The 16,277-nt window shown below is 38.6% G+C and overlaps 2 protein-coding genes across 3 annotated transcripts; one reads left to right on the top strand and one right to left on the bottom strand.

Moving 5' to 3' along the window:
* Window positions 1-643: 643 nt before the first annotated feature.
* nrbp1 (nuclear receptor binding protein 1) lies at window positions 644-9,094 on the bottom strand. The gene is made up of 20 exons (XM_077711170.1): window positions 8,397-9,094; window positions 7,615-7,871; window positions 7,060-7,182; window positions 6,315-6,416; window positions 6,155-6,244; window positions 5,932-5,972; window positions 5,757-5,851; window positions 5,602-5,685; window positions 5,469-5,527; window positions 5,287-5,385; window positions 5,058-5,190; window positions 4,882-4,972; window positions 4,619-4,805; window positions 4,503-4,556; window positions 4,379-4,442; window positions 4,256-4,311; window positions 2,766-4,159; window positions 2,134-2,269; window positions 1,862-2,054; window positions 644-754 (listed from the first exon to the last, which is right to left on the bottom strand). The coding sequence occupies exons 2-17, from the start codon at window positions 7,846-7,848 to the stop codon at window positions 4,064-4,066; spliced, it is 1,608 nt and encodes a 535-aa protein (XP_077567296.1). The 5' UTR covers window positions 7,849-7,871; window positions 8,397-9,094; the 3' UTR covers window positions 644-754; window positions 1,862-2,054; window positions 2,134-2,269; window positions 2,766-4,063.
* A 733-nt stretch (window positions 9,095-9,827) lies between these two features.
* capn3b (calpain 3b) lies at window positions 9,828-16,141 on the top strand. 2 transcript variants are annotated; one of them, XM_077710953.1, is made up of 23 exons: window positions 9,828-10,302; window positions 11,064-11,133; window positions 11,257-11,375; window positions 11,470-11,603; window positions 11,677-11,845; window positions 11,945-12,028; window positions 12,100-12,191; window positions 12,329-12,406; window positions 12,713-12,873; window positions 13,031-13,200; window positions 13,270-13,281; window positions 13,589-13,797; window positions 13,881-13,917; window positions 14,294-14,317; window positions 14,436-14,519; window positions 14,907-14,984; window positions 15,054-15,111; window positions 15,180-15,244; window positions 15,369-15,437; window positions 15,511-15,589; window positions 15,666-15,782; window positions 15,854-15,912; window positions 16,014-16,141. In XM_077710953.1, exons 1-23 carry the CDS (start codon window positions 9,979-9,981, stop codon window positions 16,038-16,040), a joined length of 2,319 nt encoding a protein of 772 aa, XP_077567079.1. In that variant the 5' UTR covers window positions 9,828-9,978; the 3' UTR covers window positions 16,041-16,141. The 2 variants fall into 2 exon arrangements, with proteins under 2 accessions (XP_077567079.1, XP_077567078.1); XM_077710952.1 differs by lacking the exons at window positions 9,828-10,302; window positions 11,064-11,133; window positions 11,257-11,375; ... (7 more) ...; window positions 13,270-13,281; window positions 14,294-14,317 and having other exon boundaries at window positions 13,484-13,797.
* Window positions 16,142-16,277: the final 136 nt, after the last annotated feature.

The following is a 16,277-nucleotide window of genomic DNA, read 5'->3' as shown; positions in this document are numbered from 1 at the left end:
ACACTTAGTAAAAAAAATTAACAAAAAAATGGGATAAACACTTAGTTAAAAAAATTAACAAAAAAAACTGGGAGATTAAACACTTAGTAAAAAAACTGGTGGGATAACTATTTGGTGCAAAAAAACTGGTGGGATAAATACTTAGTAAAAAAAATTAACAAAAAAACTGGGGGGATAAATATTTAGGAAAAGTTAAGGGAATGAAAAGAATATAGATGGTGGTATATATAAATTTAGGAAATAAAAGCTTGGTGATAAGAAACTTGAAAATATTTATAAAAAGTTGGGGTATTTATATTTGGACAATAAAATTAGGGGAATAAACACTTAGAACTGGGGATTTATAGAGAGAAAATAACATGAAACTGGGGGTATGGACTCAGAAAAAGCTGGGGGTTTATAAACTTAGACTATGAAATTTTGAAAAGAGCTTGGGGAATAAAGTATTAGAAAAAAATGGGGGTATATACATTAGGGAAAACACTTAGGAAATAACATTTTTTTTTAAAAAAGATGGGGGAATAAACAGAAAAAAATGGAAATAAATACTTGGAATTCCTGCTGCAACAACAATTGAGATCCTTCTTACCTTCAACATTTAGTCAAAGAGCAGTGGAAATTAATGGCCAGTGAAACATCACAATGATGATTATTTAGGCTTTTATTTAATTTGGATTTTCAGAAGTACACAGACACCATATGATGCAAAAGAGACATCTTGAAGCGGGCATCCTGGGAAGAAGATCTCTTGGGCCTGTTGTGTGCAAAAAAAAGAGACAAAGGTTAGAATATTTAGAAACTGGAGATTCAACAGCTAGGCTTAGTTTTTTTTTTTTTAATCTTGATGCTTAACAAAGAAAACTTGATTTAACCAAGGTATTTAGAGGTTGCCAAATAATTACAGGATAGAGAAATCTTACAGGGAAATTTAATAAACAATCAAGATAAAGAATGAAAATTCATTAGTGAGTCCCAAGTATTTGGAGGTTGCCAAATAATTACAGAATTGAGAAATCTTACAAGAAATTTAATTAACAATCAAGATAAAGAATGAAAATAAGTTAGTGAGTGCTAAAGATTTGGAGGTTGCCAAATAATTACAGGATAGAGAAATCTTACAATAAATTTAATAATCAAGATAAATAATGAAAATTAGTTAGTGAGTGTTAAGTATTTGGAACTTGCCAAATAATTACAGGATAAGGAAATCTTACAAGAAATTTAATTATCAAGATAAAGAATGAAAATGAGTTAGTGAGTGCTAAAGATTTGGAGGTTGCCAAATAATTACAGGATAGAGAAATTTTACAAGAAATTTAACAATCAAGATAAAGAATGAAAATAAGTTAGTGAATGTTAAGAGCTATTTTCCCTTCACCATAAAGGCGATTAAATATACAGACTGACGTTAACAACTAGGAGAAAGTTGGCTTAACAGTTTTGAATGTGATCTTTTTTTTGTTTTAAAACAGAACAATTACAAATCGGAGAAGGGTGTTTGGTACTCACAACGAAAACTATCATTACATACAAGACAACAGCAAGCAAGTCGGTTTATGAATCGGCGTTGTTTGATTAAATGTAAAGTCTTGCTACACGACTCGATAATGGAGAGAAAACGGACAACATACTTTTAAAGTCAAATCGTGACGCTAACACTAATGCAAATGCTAACTAGTAACATAGGGCAGGCACACAGCCGGTCTGGAAAAGAAGCTCAAACTTAAATTGTCGACGGTGTGTTAAACCTAGATTAAACGAAGACATTAGTTGGCGTTTTGGGCTCAAATTGAGTGCATAAAAAATCTCCCGATAGCGTGATAAAAACGCATTTAAGCCAGTAAAATGCTTTATTCCTTACCTCGTTGGCGTGCATGGCGGTCGTCAGCGTGGGAAAGGTTTTCCGAAAGGAAAGATTACTGCGCATGCGCGTAATTATCTCAGCTGCGTCGAAAATGGGCGTAACCACATTGAAAGTGGAAAAGATGGTCCTCCCAACTCATTGGCTGTTTTGAAGATGACGTAGAATAGACGTGAGTTTGGTGGTCCTGATGCTGTAAAACAGTACATATTAGTATACCAATTTCACAGAATATTGAGTAACATTTGACCTAGTATTTTACATCAACTCACCCTTATTCCAAGCCATCTGACTCCATCAAAAGTTTAAAATTTGACACGCAAAGGATGCTTCATTGTATTATATACAATAAGTCAGTGGTGGACCATCAGGACCTGCAAGGCCTTCTCTGTTGGTCTAAAATAGTATCTGAAACACAGAATGATGTTCAATATACTTTGTCCATGAATATTTATGATGACCATGTATAATGAGGCATTTTTCTTGCAAAACTGACCATATAGTAAGGCTTTTTTTTTACACATACATATACATTTTGGCCAAATTAACTGTAATTGAAAAAGCATACCCAAGCATCCAACCCTCAAAAACTATTTTAGGACTATAAAACCTCTACTGCTGGTACAGCTTGCAACCCCTAAAAAATCATCAATAACAACCTCATACAATTTAAATATTATTTAAGAACATAGCCATATTTGACTCACCAAAAATCCTTTTTACCTGCAAAAAATATCTATCCATCATTTCTTTCCTCCTTTTCTATCGCCATTGAAGCTAATGCTAAAAGTCGAGCCTATCCTGTCGTATTTTTGGCAAACATTTTTATTCAATTTAGTGCTGAAAATGTTCAAAATTGATATTGCCGGTTGTGACTGGCTTGCTTGCTTTGGAGTTGACCAACCTTTCTTAATGATGTCCAGCTTTTTCTTTCTTGAAAATGGCTTTGACAGTAAATCTGCAAACAAATACCTTTCTTCTCTTTCTTCAGCCATTGCGGGTTGACAAAATCACTATTAAATCAACACACAATTTAGAATTATTTAATAAGTATTCATGGACAAAATATAATTAACATCAGTCCGTGATTCAGATATTTCTTAGGCCAGCATATAAGACCTTGAAGGCCCTGACGGCACACCACTGAAACCAATAGAGAGCAGAGAAAGAGCATTGAGTGTCAAGCACACCCTGTACACACCCTGTGAGACAGTCGCAGCAAAGGCAACACATGTTTCCCGATGGCCTGTTGGCTAATTTTGGATTGTTTTTTTTTTTTTTTTTTGGGGGGGTGAGGCTGCGAGACATTTTCACTCAAAGTAACGAAAGCAAGTGAAGAGAAAAGTGCAAACTGTGCTGCTTTTGAACAAGCCAACTATTCACAGCCACAGACATTTGAAAGTTTAGACTTTGCTCATGTTGTTATTCCCGTTGACTAGCAAATCACATACAGAGCAGACGCGAGTATAAAAAAAATGAAATAATATCTTTTCACATTGATGGAAAGCAGCCTGTCATGTAAAATGCCACCTTCACAGATTTGACCAAGAGTCAATGAGCATGTGTACAAAGTAACAGCGTGATTCATACAGCAGCAATGGGGCCAATCTACATTTGTAAAGAACAATAACACCAATATTTTATAGATTCTAAACATGGGTGTAATATTTGTTAGCTTGTTTTCCTGATTGGTTTTGGGGCTAGGTGGAATTTGACATTCAGAACAAGCAGCCACCACAATAGTGCTGGGTGAATTACACACAAATAAATAGTTTGGACATTTTCCACATTTTCTCTGATTCAAGTGTGATGGGAAAGCAGTCTGCCCAAAGATTTAAAAAGGAGCCGATAAGAAGACGTGATGACACTTCAGTAGGCTTTGGGCAGAAGATTGCTATAGTACAGTAAAAATGTTAAAAATATTTTAATACTGACTTCAGGAAAAAAAACACTGCTTATTCGCATTTGAAAGCTTACAAGAGAAACAAACCCGTGATTTTTTTCTTCCTTTTGATTGAGGCCGATGGTCGAACTGGTTGGAGAGAAGAACAAAATAAAACAAATAAAGAGAGAAAGAACCACTTAGTGGCAACTTTGTCCCACGAGAACATATAAAGACCGCGAGAGAGGGAACGCAAGGCTTTCCTCCTAGGGGCGACGGGAGGAGTGGGCGGGCGGAGGCCCCCGCTTGGAGTCCCTTGGCTACGAGGACACCGTCACGGGATTGAGGGAACCGTTGCGGCTGTAGAACTTGGAAAAGGCCTCTTCGAGAACGCACGCGAGACGAGGCTGATCGCCCTGCACGTGGAAAATGATGTTGTTTGAGTCAGGCTGAAGATATAGTTTATCTTTCTGTCTAATAAAAGAAATAATAGTGAGCATGGAATAGTTTACCTCGCTGATGAAGCCGAGTTGAACGAGCTCCACGGCCAGCTCTTGCACGTTCTCGTCTATAACAAAGTGCCATAATGAGCTTCACAATTAGACCAAAGGTAGTCGTCGAGCTCGGTAACTTACTTGGTAACAGATCGCAGCTCAGGTGTCGGTTGAGTTTATCCTCGAGTTTGAGGAGTAAAGTGAGCTGGAGGGAGAGAATGATTTAGTCGAGAGTTGGAAAAAAAACACTTGTCATGTGACTCACGTGATGCTTGGCGCCTTCGTCCACCGGTTCGATGTTGCACTGCATCTGAAGCACCTGCAGACAGTCGGACGTTTTTGTCAACTTTTGGCTTCATTCGCCGGTTTGTGACTTCTCACCTTTCTGGTCTCGAGTTCCGCCGGTTCCGGAGTGGGCGTCTTAACGGAGGGCGGAACGATGGGCGACTTGACCGTCTCCTGCTGAGGTTGATGCGGACACGGAATCCCAAAGGCGGTCAAAGGGTAGATGCCGTTCCTGACATCCTCCAGGAATTTATCCAGCTCGAGAGCAGGAAATTGGGAAAGCCTGAGAATAGAGAACCAAACAAAAACAAAGTCAGTCTTGTTGACGTTGTCATCAAGTGCCGATAAACTGCACTCACTTCATCTGCAGGCCTTCCTTGCCCTCCACTATCACCAGGTTGGGGTCCATGTTCTTTGTCATCTCCTCTAAAGCATTCTCCGGAATCATATCTGTGGAAAAAATACATAAATGTGAAGACACCGGCGTAGGCATGTGATCTAGGGAGCCATTTTATGTGGTGGTGCGTCCACTCACGCTGATGGCTGACGATGCAATGTGCTGCCAACAGCTTGAGCAGGGGCACCTCGAACAAGGCCTGGTGAAACAGGAGCTCCCTGGCTGTGGGACGCTTGTCCGGGTCTATCTCCAGACACTTTTGGATGAATTCCTGACAGGAGAGCGGGGGGGGGGGGGGGGGGGGGGGGGGGGGAAATTATGACGACTTATGATCCGTGTCCGATCACCAATGTGGGAGACTTCTTACTCGTTGCAAGGGGTCTTCAAGGGACTGAATGGCACTGTTTATGGCTTCTTGGGAAACATATGAGGAATCTCCATTACTCTGGATTTCTAACACTGCCATCTGGGAGGAAAAGCACATGATAATTTATGTATGAAAATTGATTCTTGGTATCAATGAAGCTACACCAAAAAGAAAGGTCTCACCTCTAAGGCGCACATTCCAAAGGAATAAATATCCACTGCAGTGGTAACATTGGCAACAGCTGTAGAAAAATAAATAAATTAAAAACTGTTGTCAACTCCCAATTTTGAGACAAAACAAAAGGTGAGTTCATACCTCCGTATTCCGGAGCGAAAAAATGAAGGCTTTTCTGCTCTTCTCGACACGTTTTCACGTGGTTATTAATAGTGTCAGGCGCCACTGGAATGAAGGAAGGAAAAGATGAGGTTCATTAACCGTTAAAACCATATTAGTCAGCGTCATTTTTCTACCTGAGCCAATTTTGATGAGGCCATTGTGCTGGATGAAGATAGTGTCGCACGTCAGGTTTCCGTGAATGATGGCGGGTTCGCACGAGTGCAAGTAGCTGCGGCGGATAAGAAGGTCCACGTTATCGCAAAACTGCACGTAATTGTTTCTAATTAGAAGGGAAAACCAAAGGCCCACCTGAGAGCAGACAGTATTTGTGTGCACCAACGTTTCCAAGCCTGACACACAAGTTCAAGAAAAGCAAACATAAAATAACATAAAAAGGGTGGAAAATAAAGAATCCTATCATTCTTGACCCTTAAAATGAAATGACTATGATGAAAGTATGTCAGATCACAATTGATGGTTATAAAATGAAAGTGGATGGTTATCCACTGAGAGGTAACCTAATCTCCCAAACCTTTTCATTCATGGTCTTGTGGTTTTTCTTGGTCTTTTTCAGAAACTGTTTGAGGCTCCCCGAGGACATGTACTCAGTGATGAAAATGACCTGTGGGAGGAAAAGATTAGCGATTGTCGCTATCGGAACACGGGCGAGTGGCGTGTCGTCATCTGCCTACCCGGGCTCTGTTCTCTTTGACGTCAGCCCAGTACTTGTGGAACTTGACGATGTTCAAGTGCTCCAACTGGATCAAATTGTCGAACACTGCCTTAACCTTTTCCTGTGGAGAGTTGAAGATCACACTGAGTATTTAATGTTTTTTTCTTTCTTCATTTGCAGTTGATTTCATCCCTCAATTGATACAAATGTTAAAATTATGTTGAAAAGTGACTTCACTGATGTTACTCAACTGGCACCCCAACAGAAAAGGAACAGTATGTTCTGTCCTTTTGTGCTGCAGGCAACAGATCGCACCGCTTGTTTGAAGCCACTTAAAACTTGTACTGAAAATCTACAGTTTGTTGTTAATGAAGTAGTTTAAGGAACAACACAGGCTTTGACAAAATACAACTCACTGCTCAAAGTGATAACTGAGAATGATTTCAAATACGCAAACAGGACTACAGTAGGCTCGTAGCCCCACCCATTATATTATGAGGTCTGTGAAACTAGCCATAAAAGTGACAACTACAGGGGCAATTATGTGATATGATGGGGAAGTTGAATCCACAAAGAACATTTTTGGTCCAAAAACAGATGGAGCAACGCAATAACAAAGACCACGGAAGACTATCAATTCAAGTCTTTTGACATGGGGACAAAAACGTGTGGAAAACTGGAGATTGATTCCCTGTATTTTGGAACACATGGTTTAGAAATCACATGCAATGGACAGTTTGAAACGTGTCTCAATGTGAACCAACCTCTTGTAACTTGAAGTTTTTCCTTTCAGAGAACATGACTTCATTCCAGACCACCTCAACACCCTCCTCGGTGTCCATAGCCAAGTAGGCGTTATCGATGCCGGGTACATTTCGTTGATTCACCTTCATGATGGACAATAAAAACTTGTTAACACTGTCATGCAATGGTTAAGAAGTAACTAAGTACAGGTGCTTATTTACATCATTCATCATTTTAATGTATATTCAACTACCATATGTTTATGAAGCTTAACTTTGTATGTCATAACATCATTTGTATTTGTATGCCATATTAGATATATTTTTATTAAGAAGTAGATAGTAAATTGGTGATATTTACTTGTACACCCTACAGGTTATATGTACCTCTATTTACATCTTGCAAATTAGTTTTATACCTTTTCTCTATAACCAAATATTATATTAAACTAGCAATATTTTTTTACGTTTCATAGTTAGGGCTCTGTCGAGGTTAATATTCATGCATTTGCACTTTGATACATTGTTGTTACTGCAGGGAAAAATGCTTTTGGGCAGCTGTAGTAGCATAATAACCTCTTCTCGGCGCTTCTGCCAACGTCCACAAGGACTCTCCTCCAAAATCTCTGACTCGTCCTCGCTTTCCTCCTCCTCGTCCTCCGTAGCTGCAGTGGCGGGGGGCTGGCTGACCACGGACACAGGGGGAGACACCGATGACACGCCTTGAACCGCGGCTGCAGTGGCCATCGCTTCTGGCTTTGTTTCCTGGACCGTGTCCGGGGCCTGCTTGCTCTCGGAGCCCTCAGACATGTTTCTTGGTCACGCCGAGCAGCCTGCCAGAAACAAGCGTCTTTTATTTAGCCATTATTTGCACAAAGTCATTGAAGTTGTTTGATTTATAGAGCATCAACTTTTGGTGACGTAGTGTCTGTGAGCATGTATTCATTTGCGTAATATTAGGAGATTTGAGTAATATGTGGATAAAAGTCATAAAATTAGGATCTTAAAGGCGTTACATTGCTTATTGTTACATCCCTCGAACCAGAAGTTGTTCAGGGTCCGCAGACATCAACTTTTGATGACATTAGGTCAAAAAAATAAATATTGGAATGATTTGAGGCTTAAGTGATTCCTGCTGATACAACTTTAATGAGAATGACTATGATTAATATATGCGACATAGTTTTTAATTAAAAGATTTTCCGTTGGTGGTATCCGTTTAGATTTTTTCAATGCAAAATGTGTGCCGCAGCTCAAAAAAGGTTGGGAAACACTGCACCATCACGCCATAAAGGAAAAGGCCACAAAATAAAAGAATAACAAATACGTGTAAACATACGTAAACGTGCAATACATACGTGTTAAAGTAGGGAATGTGACGGTATCTGCTCCAGTTTTAACAGACTGTCCGCCACTCCTGAGTTTTGTAGCTTCGTAAGAAGGAAACCTTGTAGTTTCCTCGACGAAGTTGCGGCTAGCTTTCTTAGCTAGAGAGCATCGGCAAAGCTCAAGTAACAGGATCAGAGTTTCATAAGTCGATCAAAATGCTGATCAGAATTGCAAGTCGACTCCACGGTCGATCTCGGAAGCAGCCAAGCGCTCCTTGGGTTAACCTTGCTGTTACTCCCAAGATTATTCAGCCTGGACAAACGTCTACGTTGAAAATGAACCACAGTGGACACAAATACAATATGATTATACCAATACACGCATTTACTGACAGTTAACAAAGCAAAGTTTCATTGGATAACTACGAAAAACACGTAAATGATAGCATTAACGTGACATTTTTTAATCGAGTCTTCACACACTGCCAAACATAATGGCGACAAGTTCCAGATGATGCACACTGCACTACTCGAGCAACCACGTCAGAGGAGACGCTGGTTGCCAGATAGTGTATGATGCATTCTCCTTACTACGTAGCTCCAAAATACTGAAATAAACGTGCACATTCTCGAAAGACGTTATATCCGTATACTCTTCAAAGTATTCTCATGAAATTTGACTTCAATAAGAATATTCTGATTAAAATATTCCGGTATATTGTTAATTTGTTTTGAATTGAAATATCCAGAACGGACATGACTTTTTCTTTTAAAACGGCAACCGGTTATTTTCATAGAAATATTTTTTTTAAGAACTAGATTCGATAAGTGCTCTGTGGGCCAACCGGTGAAACCATAAACCCTTTTTAAGACATGTTGTGTCAGTGCCTTTCGCTCATCAACAACTATATGTCTATTTGAAATACCTATAAATTGGTTTTCCATTCACTTTCAAACTGCTTGGTCTTTCATCAACATCTGAAATGCAGTAAACTAATTAATTACTTATAAAAAATAATATACATAATTATTTATTTAGAATTGTGTAATTGCAAAATAAAACAAATAAATGCCAGCATTTTTCACTAATATGGTGAATATTCTAGTTCTCATTTAAATTTGCATTGTGTGTTCCAACAAGAAACAAAAAGCATGACTAGAGACATGAACATTTTCATTTAAGGTTTAAGGTCATTGATAAATAATATAATAAAAATGACATTACCTCTGTCCATTGTGCATCTTATAGTACTTTCTAAGAAAAGGGGGAAAAACAGAATAATTATTCAAAATTGTTCAAAAATGCTGTGTCAACCATGTGTTTTTCCTAATGTGTATTTTTGGAACTACCAGAAGAGCGCACACTCATACAATCACACCCCGAATACCAAACAACCCAAAACACCCTCTTCTCCTTATATGAGGCCTATATTTAGATCCAGTGCCCAAGGGTGTGAGAGCTGACTTGGGTGTCTATTTCCAGTTTATATCTTGAACTAAAAGTGATTGCCAGGGTCGCAGAAGACACTTCCTTGGACTTGTTTTACAAGTTGATACACTGTCTTACGACAGCTAAGTATTTTGAGATTGCATTCAATCGCTATCAAAAGGAATGCATTGTGAGAAGATGGAGAGTCATAAAGTGCCTGTCGTAGAAAATGCAAACGTAAGATTGCTTGGGGAAACAGAAGCTTTGCAGGCAGAGGACGACCAGGCAGACTACCCCTTAACTGGAAGCAACTCCATTTACTCGGCCATTCTCAGCAGAAATGAGGCCGTCAAGGATGCCAAGCGTCTCAAAACCTTTATGGAGCTACGAGACAAATACTTTAAGAAGAACGTGTTGTTTGAGGATCCCATTTTCCCAGCCTGTGACAACTCACTCTTCTACAGCCACAACAGGCCCTCTATGAAGTTTGTTTGGAAGCGACCCTCAGTGAGTTAAGTCTCATCACTTGGGATGTCCATGGTGATGATGCTGAATTTTTAAATTTCACACTATTTTGGATTGAATTGTATTAGCAGCAGTACAACAATTCCTAATTAATCCTACAAATTAGCTCTATACACAATTTGAATGAAACTGGGTTTATTAAACAGTATATGTGAATTCATAAGTCATAAAAGGCTGTAAAATGAGAGTTGATATTTCAAATAATAATCTAATTCAACTCCACAATCAAATGTTAAAAGAATTATCATAAAAAAATACTAATTACAAAAAATTAATTTAACAAATGCTAGAATTTGGATCAATTCATCAACTACAATATCATTAAATTGATCGATTTTAAAAAGGCCTATTTCTTATACTGGAACTCGTTTGGTTGTGCAAGTGGGTCATATAGTTCAGTTATTTTTTTTTTATTTTGCCACATACAATCTTGAAAGGTGTAAAATGACTTTGTGGTGTTGAGCTGCAGAACTTAAGCAGCTGTTTGTTTAGCTTGGATAAGATGACAAATGCAAGAGTAGATACAAGGTCCCAGCTGGGGTTTGCATTGCAGGGGTCTTGTTGGGCAAAGCAAATGTCATACTCACATTTATAAACAGAATTTAATGACTCTAAATTTATAGCTCAATCCGTTCCATGATTCAAACAGTACTGTACTGTTTGGTCAATAGCACTGTAGCTCTTGACAACAGTATTTGTTTGTCTGCCATATTAAAAATGATTTTTTCCCCCATCAATGACAGGAAATATGTGAAGACCCACAGTTCATTGTGGATGCAGCCAGCAGGACAGATATCTGTCAGGGAGAGTTGGGTAACGTCTCAATGTATCACTGGATTTACTTGCAAATGATCCTAGATTATACAGCAAATAGAAATGAGATCTGATATAATACATGGTATGAACATGTATTTTTATAATATGTACTGTTGACAGGTGACTGCTGGCTGCTGGCCGCCATTGCCTGTCTCACTCTGAATGAGAAGCTGCTCTACAGAGTGATTCCTCCGGATCAGAGTTTCACAGAGAACTATGCTGGAATTTTCCATTTCCAGGTTGTGTTTGAAAAAAACTGTTTATTAAATATTATTATTATTAATTATTTAAAATAGTCACCTCTTAGTATTCATTACCTCCTTTTCACCTCAGTTCTGGCGTTACGGTGAGTGGATCGACGTGGTGGTTGACGACCGCATCCCCACCTACAACAACCGGCTGGTGTTCACCAAATCTTTCCGTCAGAACGAATTCTGGAGTGCTCTTCTGGAAAAAGCTTACGCCAAGTAAGAGTACACCATTTTAGCATTCTATCTGCAAAGAGAGCATGAATTTTTGAATGGTGTGCCCCTCACCCAGGCTAAATGGCTCCTATGAGGCTCTGAGAGGGGGTAGCACTCTGGAGGCCATGGAGGACTTCACAGGGGGAGTCACAGAGTTCTTTGAGTTGTCTGAGGCACCACAAGAAATATACAACATAATGAAGAAGGCCCTCCAGAGAGGATCACTAATGGGTTGCTCCATTGATGTAAGTAAACGCTTAAACGCACCATAAAAATACCTTATAAAAATGTGTACAATTTATTGTATTGCTTGATTTACCGTTATAATGTATCCTCTGGCCCAGGTCACCTCCCCGAGTGAAATGGAGTCCAAAACAGAGCTTGGTCTGGTCCGAGGACACGCCTACTCCATCATAGCCCTGGAGGAGGTGAATTCATTCAATATTGATTTTCTTTGAAGGGAAAAAAGTCATATTTACCAATAATGTTCTCTTTTTAGTGTGATGAGGCAGAAAAGGACAGCAAAATTCGCTTGATTCGCTTGCGTAATCCCTGGGGTCGTGTGCTATGGAAGGGACCCTGGAGCCCAAAGTAAAATCTGGAAAAACGTTTGTGCTGTTAATGCATTATATATATTTTTTTCCTCTGTGCTATTGAAGTAGTAATAAGTCAAAATATTGCAAAGTGACAGTAAATATACTTCTTTTTCTTCTCTCAACACATTTCAGGTCTAAGGAATGGTCCACCATTTCCATTGCAGACAAGGATAGCCTTAAAAAGCAGACTGTCGAGGAAAGTGAGTTCTGGTGAGTAACAATATACTCTTTGATGAATGTGATAAATGTAATATTTCAATCTAAAACTGAATGAAGAAATTTTTTTAAATAGCAACAGAAAATGTATCTTGGTTAAACAAAGCTAATCATAAAGGTATTGCACATAAACTGAAATATAAGAGATGCCTTGTCTAGTCCATTAACACTGTCACCATGGCAACGGCAGGGAAGGGGTATCACTGGGATGATGGGATTGTAAAGCTAAATACTTTCAAGTGCTTAGGAAAACATGATGGGGTATTCCCAAGCCGTTTCCTCTTTCACATTCCCACCCAGGATGTCCTTTGATGACTTCAAGCAGAATTATTCCAAGTTGGAGATTTGCAACTTGACGCCCGACACACTCCAGGGAGACGAACGGCACAGCTGGAATGTGTCGGTCTACGAGGGTCGATGGGTCCGAGGCAGCTCTGCGGGGGGGTGTCGGAACTCCCCAGGTGGGGAAATTGAGAATGCTTCACAAATCATTTAATACCTCTGATTGTTTTTTTTTCCTTCTAACAAATGTATTTTAACTGGAGAGTTGGCAGTGAATAATTATGTGCCATTTAAAAACCAAATTCTCATTCAATTCAATGCTGTTACCTTTTTCAGACACCTTCTGGACAAACCCACAGTATCACTTGGAGCTGTACCAGGACGACGACCCAGACGACTCCCAGGAACTTTGCACCGTGGTGGTGGCCCTCATGCAGAAAGGTCGTCGCATTCAAAAACAGCAGCTTGGTCCCAGGTTCCTCACTATTGGATTTTCCATCTATGAGGTAAAAAAAAAATGCCCATACTTTGCCCATCCAGGCAGCGCATATAAGTTTATCTTTTTTTGTGTGCAGGTCCCAAAGGAGGTGCGCTGAACCAACCAACCAACAAAAACCAAAATATTTTAAGCTTCTAATTTATCATGTAATGACAGTATATAGCATTAGATTTAGAATGAAGTACATTATGGCTATGTGCAATGTATGCAGCAGGCCTGGGTCCAATATATTTGGGGCGCACAAGAACGCCACCCCAATTTTTTTCCCCAATTATATTACCAGTTGGTGTGTTGTCCATCCAGGGTACAAAAGTAGCCAGGACTGCCTCTGCTTGAGTACAATAAGCGCCTTAAAAATACAGTATAAATTGGATGATTTTTCTTTCCTACCTCAGATGTGTGGCCGAAATCGACATCTCCAGAAGGATTTTTTCCTGTTCAATTCCTCCAAGGCGAAATGTAAACATTACATGAATCTGCGGGAAATTACAGAGCGTGTCAGGCTTCCGCCGGGAGAATACGTCATTATCCCCACCACATTTGAGCCTCATCAAGAGGGTCAGTTCATTTTGAGGGTGTTCTCCGAGAACAGGAGCACCTCAGAGTAAGGATGTTCGCCGTTTATTGGTGAATACATTAACATCAACTTCATGCAATTTAATCTTTCTATTTCTGTGATATCAACAGGGAAGCAGAGAACACAATTGGGACTGACATAACACGGGTTTGTCCCATAATTGTGTCTGTAGTGCTGATAGACATAATATAATGCAGTGGATAATGCAACATTTCAATTATGCATAGTTAGATATATATTAATATAGCTTACCATAATTTGATATGCATCATTTCCATTCTTTTACTACCAGGACAAAAATATTGGAACACCGAGTTTTTAGTTTAACAGGATTTGCATATGGAAGAAAATATATGTTGAATTTGTAACCACTTTTAACATTCACCAACTTTTTAGTGTGTCCCAATACATTTGTTCATGGTATTACTACTGTATATTTCTCCATGCATTTTTTCTAATCATTGTTTTTCCATAATCATATCTAATCTGTTCATCTTTCCACCCTCATCTTAATTGTAATCAGCAAGAAAAGAAAAGAAAGGACAAGGTAATGCATATTTGCACCAGTGAAGTTTTGGACTTACTATACTAGTACTGAGATAAAGCTACCGATAATGTTACAGCAATTACAAGTTAACACTTGAATATGTTTGATTTTTTTTCAGCCTATTGTGTATGTCTCTGATCGAGCATTCGCCAACAAAGAAATCTTGCACGATGGCATACCTGGGGAAAAGAAGATGCCAAAAGTAATGTTATTTTATTTTCCACTAATGCAGTTGAGTACTTAGTATCCAAATATAATCCTTCAAAATCTCATGTAATTTATGGCTCTGAAATATAATCCTAAATGGATCAAATAACATCACTGGGGATAAAAGAATTGACCTTACTGACAGCCCATCTCAAAAGACTGCAACACCTGTTTTTTTTCCAAATGTGATCATGTTCTCTTCCATTTGCGAATCATGTTTACATATTGTTACCGTACACTGTAACCTTTTTAAATAGTATGCTTAAATGTGTGGGCAGTTATATTATACATTAGAATTAAAAGGGTATAGCAACTAGTTAAATACATAGATTATTAGGAGATAAATGTTACTTAACTCTAGTTTATTTTCTGATATTGACAGAAAAAACTCCTTCAGCCGGAGGAAGAAACTGAAGAGGAGAAACAGTTTCGTGTCATCTACAAACAAATAGCTGGCGAGGTAAGTAATAAAAAAAAGTATTCCATTGTCAAGTGTTATATTTTATCTTTCTTTCATTTGTCCTGCCAGGATATGCAAATCTGTGCAAATGAGTTACAGACCATTATGAGGAATGTAGTCTCCAAATGTGAGTCCACCGACGTGAAGACTATGTAGGACTGGACCCTCAGTGACGTTTTTTGTTGTCTTTCACAGTGCATGAAAAGAAAATGGAGGGTTTCAGCTTGGAGACATGTCGCAGTATGATTGCCCTGATGGATGTATCCCTACATTATGTACATTACAGTATTATAATAACACAAAACAAGAAGTAGAAGTTAAGTAATATATGGTAGAATATTTGTGTTCCAATCATTTTATCCCCATAACTGAGCTATATTCCAGACAGACGGGACGGGGAAACTAAATCTTCAAGAATTTAAACACTTGTGGAGGAAAATTAAGCAGTGGCATGTATGTTTATGGTCATGTATTTTTTATTAAACAGCGTCAAAATCAAGTGTATTAATTTATTTCTGGTTTGCAGATTATCTTTACAGGTTATGACAAGGAACACACTGGCTTCATCAGCAGTTTCGAAATGAGAAATGCTGTTCATGATGCTGGTGAGCCGAGTTGCCAAGTCATTATTAAATGTAATAAAGTTTCTCTCATTAATCTCAAACTTGCGCTACCTTGAAGGCCTTCACCTCAATAAACAGTTGTATGACATCATTGCCATGCGCTATGCTGACCAACACCTCAACATTGACTTTGACAGCTACATCTGCTGTTTTGTCCGATTGGAGGGGATGTTTAGTAAGTATATATTATATTCTCTTGCTAACTCTTGCATTTGTATGTTTATAATTTTTTTTTGTCCACTGAAGGAGCTTTCAATGCGTTTGACAAGGATGGAGATGGACTCATCAAACTTAATGTACTTGAGGTGAGCCCTATTTATTTACTACTGTAGTATTTCAGTTCAACATTTTAAACAAATATTAAGTTTATTATATGTCTGTCTGTTTTTTCTTTGTTCCCTCATAGTGGCTTCAGCTTACCATGTATTCTTAAAAAACCTCAGTGCATGACCAAGCCTCTTTCAGAGTTTTAATGGGGAAATGTAATTGAACCCCATAATTTTGTGAGTATTTGTGAGTATGTAACGTTCAGTGTGAATTTATTATTAAAGGAAACTTGACCAACATGTTAAAGAAGGAATATATTACCTTTGTGGTGTTTTCTTGCAGTATTTGGTGGCTTCACATATTCACTCAATTAAGTTCAAGTCACACAGCTTTTTCCTTACTT

Source organism: Stigmatopora nigra, unplaced genomic scaffold (genome assembly GCF_051989575.1).
Source record: "Stigmatopora nigra isolate UIUO_SnigA unplaced genomic scaffold, RoL_Snig_1.1 HiC_scaffold_25, whole genome shotgun sequence".
In the NCBI taxonomy this organism is placed as follows: Eukaryota; Metazoa; Chordata; class Actinopteri; order Syngnathiformes; family Syngnathidae; genus Stigmatopora; species Stigmatopora nigra.
This window is presented reverse-complemented; position numbering and strand designations above follow the sequence as displayed.

Bases quoted from the DNA above. Each gene is read 5' to 3' on its own strand.
- nrbp1 (XM_077711170.1), bottom strand. From the start codon at position 7,848: ATGTCTGAGGGCTCCGAGAGCAAGCAGGCCCCGGACACGGTCCAGGAA. The intron at 5,973-6,154 runs GTTTGGGAGATT...CTTGTGTGTCAG, and splicing joins ACAAGACCATGAATGAAAAG to GCTTGGAAACGTTGGTGCAC. The intron at 5,852-5,931 runs GTGGGCCTTTGG...TATCCGCCGCAG, and splicing joins CAAATACTGTCTGCTCTCAG to CTACTTGCACTCGTGCGAAC.
- capn3b (XM_077710953.1), top strand. From the start codon at position 9,979: ATGCATTGTGAGAAGATGGAGAGTCATAAAGTGCCTGTCGTAGAAAAT. The intron at 10,303-11,063 runs GTGAGTTAAGTC...CATCAATGACAG, and splicing joins TTGTTTGGAAGCGACCCTCA to GAAATATGTGAAGACCCACA. The intron at 15,590-15,665 runs GTGAGCCGAGTT...GCTACCTTGAAG, and splicing joins AAATGCTGTTCATGATGCTG to GCCTTCACCTCAATAAACAG.